Source organism: Macaca fascicularis, chromosome 1 (assembly GCF_037993035.2).
Source record: "Macaca fascicularis isolate 582-1 chromosome 1, T2T-MFA8v1.1".
NCBI classification, from domain to species: Eukaryota; Metazoa; Chordata; class Mammalia; order Primates; family Cercopithecidae; genus Macaca; species Macaca fascicularis.
In genome coordinates this window covers 111,180,232-111,193,114 of record NC_088375.1, presented here as the reverse complement: position 1 = coordinate 111,193,114, position 12,883 = coordinate 111,180,232, and the positions used below count along the sequence as shown (strand labels likewise).

Sequence of the window (12,883 nt, the reverse complement as noted above, 5' to 3'; positions counted from 1 at the left end):
CTCCTGGGTGCAAGCGATTCCCTGCCTCAGCCTCCCGAGTAGATGGGATTATAGGAATGCGCCACCATGCTTGGCTAATTTTGTATTTTTAGTACAGATGGGATTTCACCATGTTGGTCAGGCCGGTCTCGAACTCCTGACCTCAAGTGATCCACCCACCTCGGCCTCCCAAAATGCTGGGATTACAGGCATGAGCCACCATGCCCAGCCTTGTATTTATTTTAAGTGCTCTAATGGAACTTGCTTTTTCAGGAATTCCTTTGGCAAATCTTTTAGGAAATAAGCACCTTCTTTTATAACCTTCTAAATTATTTGTTAATAAATCTAATTTTCTTAAGATAAAATATGTATATAAACATTTCTAGCATTTAGATTCTAGATGCAGAAGGGAACGTGCTAGAAAATACTTCATTTTGTCTAACAGACCTATGACTGAAAGTAATCTATTCTCCATAAATGGTGAAAAGGGAAAATTTGGAGATTTCTCATTTCCAGTTTTACCAAATAAATTCACATTTTGTGAGACTGGAAACCAGTCCTTCCTCACAACTCCCATTAGGTAAAAATATAAAATAAAATGGATTCAGAGGTAAGTTTCTGAATCTCCCAGTGTTTTGATCAACTCACAAGGTTTTTCTGATAATATTAGTGTTCCCAGGATAAATATAGTACCACTCAAATCTGCAAGAACACACTTCTCATGCTGCAGAAAACCACAGAAGCATACAGGAAATGGTACAGCTTGTAACTGCAGTACCAATATAGCTCTATCTGTGAAGCCAAAAATATACCCTTAATTCACAGGCAAAAAATTGGAGCTAATGATAGCTCTAATTTGTTGTCTTTCTATCAAGAATATTAATCTTGCTGCCCTTTTTCCAAAAATGTGAAATCTAAAAGTATTTTGACTTTTTTTCAGTGTTTAATCAATTAAAATGACAATCTTAATGCTTATGATAGCAGAAAGTATTAGTAAAATTTAACTAGAGAATCTTCATGTAAAGAAGACTAGTTAAAGAATGTTATCAGTTTTTGTTTTCTTGAATGTTTACTATTTCCATATTTTGTCAGTTACCTTTTTTTTTCATAATTCTTTATTTAGTGGACATATCAGGCCATGGTCCATGAACTACTAGGCATAAACAACAATCGGATTGATCTTTCCAGAGTGCCGGGGATCAGTAAAGACTTAAGAGAGGTGGTCCTATCTGCTGAAAATGATGAATTCTATGCTAATGTAGGTGGTTTAAATTTTTTTTAATTGTCTTTAGTTGTTTTTATGTAAGAAGATCAATATTGGCTTGTTAGTATGGGGGCAGACATGGGATTTCATGTGAAAGGATGATAGAGGCATCCTGTGCATAAACTGCCTCTCAAGGGAAGGCAGAAGATTTGGATTCTGACCCTTTAGCAGTATTTTTTTCATAGAGATCACGTAGTTATTTACTTCTCTCCCCTCCAGTAGCTGTTTGTGAGAATAGTAATGCTATTCATCACCAGTGTCCCAGCTAATGTCCAAATTTGGTAATTAAAATGGAATTTCCCTGCCCTTCAATTCTGCGTTCCGAATTCTTTTTCACTTCTTTTAAATTTTCTGAAAGTCAGACTAGTTGATGATGTGCTTCCACCTTTCTTTTTCACAGAATATGTACCTGAACTTTGCTGAGATTGGTAGCAATATAAAGAATCTCATGGAAGATTTTCAGAAGAAGAAACCAAAAGAACAGCAAAAACTAGAATCAATAGCAGACATGAAGGTAAATTGAGCATGTACATGAATGACTAACATGTGAGAGTTTGGAACTATTCATGTAAGCAACACTTTTGGAATCTTCTGGGTCTGATTTCTACCTTGATTGATTTTATTTGGTTTGAGGCTTATTTTCTGTAATGTCTTTAAACAATATAGCGAAAAATTCATAATAAACCATGTGCTTCTTTCCATTCTTCAGTAATATCTGGACTATTTAAAGACTCAATCTATTGCCAGGCGCAGTGGCTCACGCCTGTAATCCCAGCACTTTGGGAGGCCAAGGTGGGCGGATCACCCGAGGTCGGGAGTTCGATACCAGCCTGACCAACATGGGGAAACCCCATCTCTACTAAAAATACAAAATTAGCCGGGTATGGTGGCACATGCCTGTCATTCCATCTACTCAGGAGGCTGAGGCAGGGGAATCGCTTGAACCTGGGAGGCAGAGGTTGGGAGGTTGCAGTGAGCCGAAATCACGCCAGTGCACTCTAGCCTGGGCAACAAGAGCGAAACTCTGTCTCAAAAAAAAAAACAAAAACAAAGACTCAGTCTACCAACATATACCAGTTCTTCTCTTCTTAAGCATAACAAAATGCCATGTGGCTGAAAGTTGTAGATGCTTTAATCAGGGCTGAAAAACATCCCCTGCTTTCCCTACCCCCCCATTCAATACATGCTTATCCTTGGTCAAAAAATAACAGAACCTCTCATTGATGTTTTTCCCACGGCAGGCCTTTGTTGAGAATTATCCACAGTTCAAGAAAATGTCTGGGACTGTTTCAAAGCATGTGACAGTGGTTGGAGAATTGTCTCGATTGGTCAGTGAGCGGAATCTGCTGGAGGTTTCAGAGGTTGAGCAAGAACTGGCCTGTCAAAATGACCATTCTAGTGCTCTCCAGGTCAGTCCAATTTGATGAGCACCTACTATGTGTAAGGCACTGTGCCAGGCAGAGCAAGAGATAAAAAGGCAAGTAATCCTTCTTCGCCAACATGGAATTTAGTCCGACAAGGAGCTGAGATGAGAACACAAATTGATATTGTTTAAGATAGATCTATAAAAAGAGACACAAGAGAAGTGTAATATGCAATTCCTAAGCGTTCAGTTAATTAGTATGAGGGCATCCTAGTCTACTAGAAAGAGCACTAAACTAGAATCAGAAGATCTGGATTGGAGTGTTTGGTATACCACTTACAGGCTTTGTGACGTGGAGTTGTTGACTTAATCTCTGAGCCAGTTTCATTATTCGTAAAATAGGTATATTAATACTCATCTCACAGAGTGGTTAGGAAGACTTTAAAAGATAAAACGTGTATTAAAATGTATTATCTAAGTTTTTTCATTATTGAAGTCTGCTTTTCATCGCACCAACATGTTGATGCCTGCTATATGTACATACTACTGCTGTGAGGATCTAGGAGTACAAAGATGAATAAGATACCACATTATAGTTGGGAAGAAAGAAATTTAAACCAGCAATTGTAACACCATGCACTATGTGCTATATTAGAGGTATTTACAAAGGAATATGGAAATACAGAGGAAGGACAACTGTTTTCCCGAAGGATGAGGCTTCTTAGCACTTCTTAGGGAAAATAACATCAAACAGGGAAAAGGAAGAAACATTCTCAGCAGAGAGAATGCAGGCATGAAGATGTGAAGAAATAAATATTGATATATATTTTTTTTTCTTTCTATATATAAAATATTTATATTTGAAATATACATATATTTAAATATATATATGGGAACAGAGAATAGTTCAGTGTGGCTAGTACAGGATACAAGATGAGTGGTCTTAGACTAGAAAGACTGACTGAAGCCAGGTTATGGCCATTGGAAGAAAGTTGGGCTTTAATCTTAAAATGATGGGGCCTCCCAGAGGATTTTAGAATAGCAATATAATCAGACTCTGGCCTCAAGAAATGTATAGTCTAGTTGAAGACACAAAACTAAAGCACAAGAAAAAATTCGATAATGTTTCAAGATAATAATTAAGTCATAATTGTAATACTGACTGTAACAGGTTTTGAGGTTATTAGGAACAGTTTCTTAGAGAAGGCAAGATTAGGATGGACCACAAAGAATGAATAGAATTTGGGGGAGGAGTTCAGTCAGGAACAGCAAAAGCAAAGATGTAGAAGTACGCAGGAAGTAATAAACAGTTTGACCTGTAGAGAGTGAGTATGAAACAGAATTAGATAAAATTGAATTGGTAAACAAAAAACAGTTTACAAGCTTTATGAAGAGGCTTGTAAGAATTTATACCTGCTGGGATAGGCAAAGAGATCCAGTATAGGATCTTATGTAGAAAGTTGAGGTGGTGAAGGCAGTATTTTAGGAAATGTAACCTAGTAAGGATGCTTTAGAGGTGAAAAAACAGGTCAGAGAGACTTGTAGACTTACAGTGATAGTAGCAAAAATGTACAGCAAGGGGCAGAACTGAAAAACATTTCAAAGGGAGAAGAAATTAAATGACAGGCTGGATATAAAGATAGAATAAATCAGAGGTAATTCCATGATTCCTGAGAAATGACAAAGTATGATGTCACTGACAAGTAATTTAGGAATACGAGTCCTTTAGGAAATAGCCATTTCTAAGCCACTTACAAGAAGCACATTTCCCTGTTAATAGGACCCTATATTCTAAAGCTTAGCTTCTTTCTTTCCCAGCTACAGTTCCACTTTATTCTATAAGATAATGCCAACCTGGTATATTGGAAACAACTCAGGTTTTGGACCCAGACTGGCCTGACTTATATCCTACCTCTCCTTACCAAAGTTTCTTTGGGAAAATTACTTAATTTGCCCAAGTCTTGGGGATAATGATTTCAAACTTTCCGACTGTTATGATGATTCAATGAGATATGTAAAATGCTTCACATTTAATAGGTGTTTTGTAAATATTGGTTCCCTTCCTCTAAGCATGATTTTTTTTTTTTACACATAGTGCAACCAAAAGAAAAAAGTCTACCTGTGGGTGCTCTAGTTATACCAGGGTCTTTACTGGGATTTATTGTTGTTGGGTTTTGGATCAGAACCTAAAGTCGCATTCTTTTTAATCACTAAATAGTATCCTTTGTAAAGATGTATCCTAATGTATTTAACATGGCCTTTAAACAACACTACTAATAATATTTTATAGTTGTTTTGTGGGCCTAATAGAAATGTCCTGATATTTATCACAAAAAAATGAGTTTTCTGCCTCTTATTAAATAAAAAACAAAATTGTGTCCCATAACTACATTTTAATTTCTTATATTTGTTTATCATTTGATTTTTCCCTTGGAAACAGTAGAACCAGACTTAATCACTAACCAGTTTTACTGTCTTTCTTTGTATCTCTCTACATATGGAAAGCAATTAGAAAAAGTTATTGTAATAACTTGTCTGAAACTTTATTTTTATGTTCACTTCAAAAGAAAAATAGTCACTTTAAAAATATAAATTCTATTTGTGATCCACTTTTTATTTTTAAAACTTATCTTTTGAAGGTTTTCTTGTCTAGGGTATTGGGATTTTACAGTGAGTAGTTGATTTGGAGTCCCCCCATCATAAAGGACTTCTTTGGCAACACAACTTAAATAGTCTATAAAGGAATCTTTTGTTTGATAGTAAGTGGATGTCAGGGGCCTGACTTCTAGAGGGGTTACAGCATTCCTTGGCTTGACCTTAGATGATAATACGTCATGAAGCAGTGAAATGAGGTTTGTGAGTAGAGATGGGATTTGCTTTATTGAATAGTAAGTATCATGACAAGAAAAAAAAGTTCACATATTGCTAAAAGTTAACTTAAAAATTGCTGCCATTCTAACCATTATTTTGTAGGCTAATGAAAATTTCATTTAGAAAGAATTTCACTAGAACCAAAGTGAAATTTACTACCACTGAAACATATACATATCCTTAGAAGAGATTTATTTGATTAGTAATGAAGATTTGCCATACCATGAAGAAAAGGCATCTTTAGAAAGTGAGCAATTCCACCCTCACCATCTTCCCCATACCCTGCCCCCAATGCCCAGTCTGTGTTGTCATATCACAGCTTTTCATATGGAGAGAGGAACCAGTCTATTTTATATCTTTTCCTGACCTTACGTAAAGATCTCAAATCATCCTGTTAATGATACTTAATAAGGACTCAATCAATATTTATTAGAAAAATGAGGAGTAAGAGCTCTATTTGAAGCAGTATAGAGTAGTGGCTAAGAACTTGGACCTTTGGTGGCTTGGGTTTGAAAATAATTCCTAACCACTCTAAGCCTCAGTCTTACCCCAAAATTGTTGTGAGAGTGCAATGAGCTAATACATGTAAAACGCTTATGGTACTTGGTACTTACAGCTTTCAAGAAACATTAACTACCAACATTACGAGTGTTATTATTTGATGATACATTTAATTTTCTTAATGGCATCCAAGACTTGTTTTTTAGTTCATTGATAGCCTCGTATCTCTCTGATTTCCGAAAAGTGTTTTTTTTGTTTTTGTTTTTGTTTTTGCCACTCATTAAAATTATAAGAAAAGTGGTTGGGACACATTGAACTGACTGGCAGTTTTACTCTGATTAATTAAATGTAAAAATGATCCTTTTACTCTAAAACAACATTTAGCCAGTATTTTAGAAACAGTGTTGATCAGCGGAATATCTACTGCAAAGCTAAATTTTATGTTGACTAGTCATTAAGAAAAGGAATACTGACTCAGATGTATTTACCAGTCGGTAGAATTGGGTCTTGTCTGCTTTCTATCATTTTTCCCAGATAAGCTTTTTATATTCACACAACACTGTTCTCTCAGACTGTTAGGCTCATTTTTATCAGATCAGCATGTAGAAGACTTCTGCCAATTCCATCTTACTGTCCTAATCTGTTGGTTTATTTTGTTATATTCTGACTTTACTACATTACTATAGTAGATAACAAAGAAGGGATCCTGTTCTTTTTTTTTTTTTTTTTTTTTTTTTTGAGACGGAGTCTCGCTCTGTCCCCCAGGCTGGAGTGCAATGGCGCGATCTCGGCTCACTGCAAGCTCCGCCTCCCGGGATCCCGCCATTCTCCTGCCTCAGCCTCCTGAGTAGCTGGGACTACAGGCGCCCGCCATCGCGCCCGGCTAATTTTTTTGTATTTTTAATAGAGAGGGGGTTTCACCGTGTTAGCCAGGATGGTCTCGATCTCCTGACCTTGTGATCCGCCCGCCTCGGCCTCCCAAAGTGCTGGGATTACAGGCGTGAGCCACCGCGCCCGGCACGGGATCCTGTTCTTTAGGTTAAACTAAAACAAAAAAAAATGGAGACTATCTTTAATTACCAAGACCATCTGTAATCTGTATAATAGTTTAAAATATGTGTATGTCATAATGATTTCTTCTTGCTCTGCTGCTTCATCATAGTTTCGATAGAAGAAAACAGAAAAGTAGAAAAGCGTTCAGCCAGAAACAATGGAAGAATCTCTAAATATCAGAAAAGAAGAATGGTTTTCTCACTGATATCTTATAAATGAATGTTAGTTCCTTTAGGAAACTTGATCTCCAAAGACACTATTTTTGCTTTTCTTTTCCTTTTCTTTTCCTATTCCTTGATTAGGCCCACACAAATGTTAGAGTTCAGCGCAAGGTTTTTGAATCCTGTCTTCTTAAGTAGATGACAGTTTTCTGTTTTGCTCTTTACTCAGTCATTGTTATAATATGACAGTGTCGTTTTCTAATAGTCACAAGGCTGATGGAAAACTTAATAAGAGAAACCAAAAAATTACGTAATTCAGTTATATTTCCAACAGATAAATACTACTGTATAGCATATACCTGCTTTGTAATTATAAGCCTCTCTGATTCTTTTTTCTCCTCTTCTCTGGTTAGTGCCCTGAAATCTCAGTGTAACGTAGGCCACTATCAATCAAGTTGATAAGTAGCTATGAGGGAAATCCTTCAAAATGAAGCCAAAAGATAAAGTGGGATCAAGGCAGACAAAAAGGTCCTGCTTCTCCAAGGACTGATACAGCTGAAAGAAAAGAAAGAACTCAGCTTGTACCTACAGGTTTCTTTTCATGAGAGAATAGATACCTCTAGCTAGAACATGGACCTGAGCCATGAGTTGGGTCCTAAGGGCTCAAAAGTAGGCAAAATAGTTACTCAAAGTAGGTCTGGTCAGATCTGGGCCAAGTCCTCAATGGAGAACTAAGAAGTGGATTTTGTTTATGATTGATGCATAATGATTGTACAGATTTATGGAATACAATGTGATGTTTCAATACATGTATACATTGTGTAATGATCAAATCAGGGTAATTAGCATATCCATCACCTTAAACATTGGTCGTTTCTTTGCGATAAGAACATTTAAAAACCTCTCTTCTAGCTATTTTGACATATGTAATACATTACTTTTAACTCTATTCATCCTACTATGCAGTAGAACACCAGAACATATTCCTGCTCTCTAACTGTAGCTTTGTACCTATTAACCAATTTCTAACCACCCCCATCCTTCACCATCCCATCCTCTGGTAACTGCTATTATGCTCTCTACTTCTATGAGTTCTATGAGAACAACTTTTTACTCTCATGTGAGTAAGATCATGCACTATTTGTCCTGTGTCAGGCTTATTTCACTGAATATAAGTCCTCCAGGTTAATCTGTTTTGCCACAAATGACAGAATTTCATTCTATTTCATGGCTGAGTAGTAAATATTTCATTATATATGTATATATGTATGCTGTGTTTTCTTTTCCTTCTTCTCTTTTTTTTCTTTTTGTTGAGACAGGGTCTGGCTCTATCACCCAAGCTAGAGTGCAGTGGTGCAATCTTGGCTTACTGCAATTTCTGCCTCCCAGGCTCAAGCTACTCTCCCACCTCATCCTCCCCAGTAGCTGTGACTACAGGCATGCACCACCATGCCCAGCTAATTTTTGTATTTTTGTAGAGACAGAATTTCACCATGTTGCCCAGGCTGGTCCCCAGCTCCTGAGCTCAAGCAGTCCGCCTGCGTCGGCCTCCCAAAGTGCTGGGATTACAGACCTGAGCCACCATGCCTGACCTAAATACTGCATTTTCTTGATCCATTCATCTGTTGATGGACATTTAGGTTGATTTCATATCTTGGCTATTTTGAATAGTGCTGCAGTAAACATAGGAATGCAGATATCTCTTCAACATACTGATTTCATGTCCTTTGGATATATTCCAAGTAGTTGGATTGCTAAATCATATAGTAGTTCTATTTTTAATTTTTTAAGGAACCTTCATACTGTTTTCCATAATGGCTGTACTAATTTACATTCACCAGTTGTAAGGGTTCTTATTTCTCCATGTTATCACCAACACTTATCTCTAATAAGAAACAGCCAAGAGTCAAGATCTACGTGAAGGTAACTAGAAAAGGACAGAGACTGATTACTGCAAATAGTCTTTGACTGTCATCATACCAGTTTTGTGAATTTATAGTTACTTGGGTTTCTCAGATTTGCTTAAAAGTACAGAGACAGATCAGCCAGAAAAGGTGGTAGGAGAGTGACTGCAAGGGCAGGAAATGAGACATTGTGCCTATAAGAAAAGTAACAACAGAAATCCCCAGTGGGATTTCTTTTCTTTTTAAAAATTTTTTTAAATGTTTTATTTATTTATTTTTTTGAGACGGTTTCACTCTGTCGCCCAGGCTGGAGTACAGTGGCACGTAATCTTGGCTCACTGCAACCTCCACCTCCCAGGTTCAATCTATTCTCCTGCCTCAGCCTCTTGAGTAGCTGAGACTACAGGTGCCCGCCACCACACCCTGCTAATTTTTTGTATTTTTAGTAGAGACAGAGTTTCACCATGTTGTCCAGGCTGGTCTCGAACTCCTGACCTCAAGTGATCCACCCACCTCGGCCTCCCAAACTGTTGGGATTACAGGCGTGAGCCACCACGCCCGGTCGCCAACGAGATTTCTTAATGTTTTAAACTTATGCTGTTGATTGAGATACATACATAATTTGTACCTGAAATTTCTTCATATTATAGTAGAAAATAGTGGAACATTTGAGCAGGTACCCTAAATGGGCTGTATTCCATGGCTGCTCTAGGGGGGAAGATACCATGAAGGGAAAAAAATAAGAAAAATCTTACAAATTTGGGATCAAAATCTACAGAAGTTTCTCCATTTTTGATCCCTTAAGGATGATGGTAGTGAAATAGTAACCAAAAAAATCAACAATAGAAATCTCTCTCATAGAACTCTGTACTTGAAAGCTACATGGGAGGTTCCCCATTATCATCATAGTCCCTAGTCAGTGTGAACAGAAGAGCTCTTAGACATTGGACATGGTTGTTGTCAGGTACAAAAGAGATAATGTATGTGAAAACATTTTGTAAGTTGTAATCATATAGTTGATAATTATGTCCTCAGAATTCAGTGCCCTTTAAGGCTCTTGCCAGCCTTTCAACCCAAGCCATTTCTTCCTCTGATTTCCATATTTATTTTGATAGTGCCACTGTTTTTAGTCTCTCACACTGGTTCCAATACTTACTGATTCTTCAGGACCTTTGGCAATTGTCACCTCCTTTATGAAGTCTTTCCTAATTTCTCAACAACCCAGTATATTTTCTCTTCCCCTTTCTCTCCCCTTCCTCTTTTGCACTGATTTTTCAGCTTTTGCTTTTTGTTTTCTTTTGCTTTTTTACATACATATGTTTCTGTTATAACACCACATATTTGTTCCTGAAAAACCTCACATTCTATAAAAACATGCACTAAAAAAAGGGTTATGAGAATATAGGGTTATAAGCAGACCACTTAAAATCTACATGACTATAAAAAGAAATAAAAAATTCACATAATTTTTTAATCAGAGCCCTAATAAAAATAGTAACAATTATAATAAAAATACTAGCATGGTTAAATCTCCACTGGCATTTGCACCTAGAAATAGAGCCAGTCCATCCTCTGCAGCCTTATTCCTGGGTCTCATGTTTTCTTCAAATTATAAGGTCTTGAAAATACTCACTTCTCATAAAGACTACTTTGTCAAAATTAAAAATACCATATGGAGATAGCTTTCTTCATCAATCAGTGTTTGATTGTTATTTTGTTTTGTTTTGCTTTTTAACACAGTGCAATATATTTGCATCCTTTGTATTTGCACTTGCCCTTTCCCTGTTTAGCATAACACAGTGGAAAGTGCAACAGTTCTTGAAGCTACAAAACCAAGTACTTCTTGCAGAACACACGTCTGTAGGATTATCATCTTTTTTTCTTAAGGTATTGGTAAGGCTTCCCCTTTAATCGTAAGAAAGCGTATCCATTCTGGAAAAATTACATATGAAACAATATGCCTTCTGTGTTAAACTGACACCATTTCCATATTTATTCATCTCACAGAACTAAAGTACATTAAAGAAACATGTATGTAGCAGAATAAATTATATTACTTTGATCATCGTTCACCCCATTGACTGTGAACTCACTGGGGACAGGAATTGTCTTTAACTTATCTGTGTGCCTGCAACAGTGCATGACATACTGCCTTATGGGGACTCAAAAAGTATTTGTTGACTTAAATTATTTGTTCTGCTGTATAATAAATATAAATCTGTACTATATGGAAGGTCCTGAATATGAAGATTAAAAAATGTAAACATGGCTTCTCCTGGCCCCCTTTTCTGTCGGTACCTGCCTCTTAAAATCATTAAGTACTAAATTTAGAGATTACGTGCTATTACATACTTACCTCTGTCAACCATGTTGAGACATGTTCTGATGCTTCTTAGAGATTAAGCCCAGTCTGTGTAAAATTCTACCAACTTTGTCTCCATTTCACTGGTCAATCATTATTACTAAGAGAAAGCAGTAGGGTTTGCAAATCAACTAGTCAGTTTTGTTGTGCTGTATTGATTCAAGTGGTGGAAATAGTTCCTTCTTTCAGCAAGGAAATTACAACTTCAGCTAGTGGAAAAGAAAAAAAAGAAAAGAAAAGAAAAGTGGAACTACCCATTATTATATTCATTTTTGTCACAAAGCAATTACAATGGAAATATATTTCCTTATTTAATTCTTACCTTGGACAAAAGGCATTTAATTTTCTATAGTTGAGACAGTTGCTAAGTATATGACTTATAATTGTCATAGTAGTGATATATCACTACCATTCAATAATTATTAGATCTAAGGCATTGTACAACAGATCACTCAAGTGAAAGGGGGATAAATATAAGTTCTATCTTTCTTCAGAATGTAAAAAGGCTTCTGCAGAACCCCAAAGTGACAGAGTTTGATGCTGCCCGCCTGGTGATGCTTTATGCTTTACATTATGAGCGACACAGCAGCAATAGCCTGCCAGGACTAATGATGGACCTCAGGAATAAAGGTGTTTCTGAGAAGTATCGAAAGGTAACCAGTTTCCATATTAGCCCACCAAACAGGAACCAACTCTGTTATTATATTCTTAGCTCTAACAAATGATAAATCATATTATTTTTATTTACAGAAATGTATAAATCTGTATTTTCATTTTTGTTTGCTTAATAAAATTATTTTCTTATGAAATGGGCTTCCTGATCCCTAAGCAATCAAAATTTGCTTCTCTTAATAGCTCGTGTCTGCAGTTGTTGAATATGGTGGTAAACGAGTCAGAGGAAGTGACCTTTTCAGCCCCAAAGATGCTGTGGCTATCACCAAACAGTTCCTCAAAGGACTGAAGGTATAGACATCTCCTCTATGTTCTCCTAAGTGAGAACAGTCGAAGCCCCTGAGGCTGAGAGTGAATGAATATGATCTTCAAAGTATCTTGAAGATTGCTGCTAATTTAGTACTATGTCAATTAAATGAAATTAAAACTGACATCCTCTTGAAAGCTTTTTCTTTTAGTGCTTTCTGTATTAGAACTGTATCAGCATTGGACCAAATAACTGGGCGGGAAATAACTGGAGATATTTCCGGGAAATATTCAAGAAGAAAAAGACAAATGGTTCTGATAGTCACAGATATTTTACTCCATTTGTTTATAATTAAAGATTTGTTAGGTAGTTTCTTAAGGAAATTAAAGATGAAGCAAACATTTGATCTTTTAAAAATACTTAACTGTTTTCTTAAAATACTCAAAAATTAATTCTAATCTGCTAGCTTTTCTTATGTTTCCTGAAGTTTTTCTGTTTTCCTGGGT

At 36.5% G+C, this 12,883-nt stretch overlaps 1 protein-coding gene across 3 annotated transcripts in view; it reads left to right on the top strand.

Annotated features, from left to right (window-relative positions):
* The window catches only part of VPS45 (vacuolar protein sorting 45 homolog), an 81,490-nt gene that overhangs the window by 13,856 nt on the left and 54,751 nt on the right, over positions 1–12,883 (top strand). For 2 of the 3 annotated variants that reach the window (XM_005542025.4, XM_005542026.5), the window contains exons 8-12: positions 1,103–1,237; positions 1,644–1,757; positions 2,485–2,652; positions 11,953–12,111; positions 12,314–12,421. In XM_005542025.4, the coding sequence (XP_005542082.3) occupies positions 1,103–1,237; positions 1,644–1,757; positions 2,485–2,652; positions 11,953–12,111; positions 12,314–12,421 (684 nt within the window). The remainder of the gene's footprint in view (positions 1–1,102; positions 1,238–1,643; positions 1,758–2,484; positions 2,653–11,952; positions 12,112–12,313; positions 12,422–12,883) is intronic. The other variant, XM_045364535.2, reaches the window with a different exon arrangement.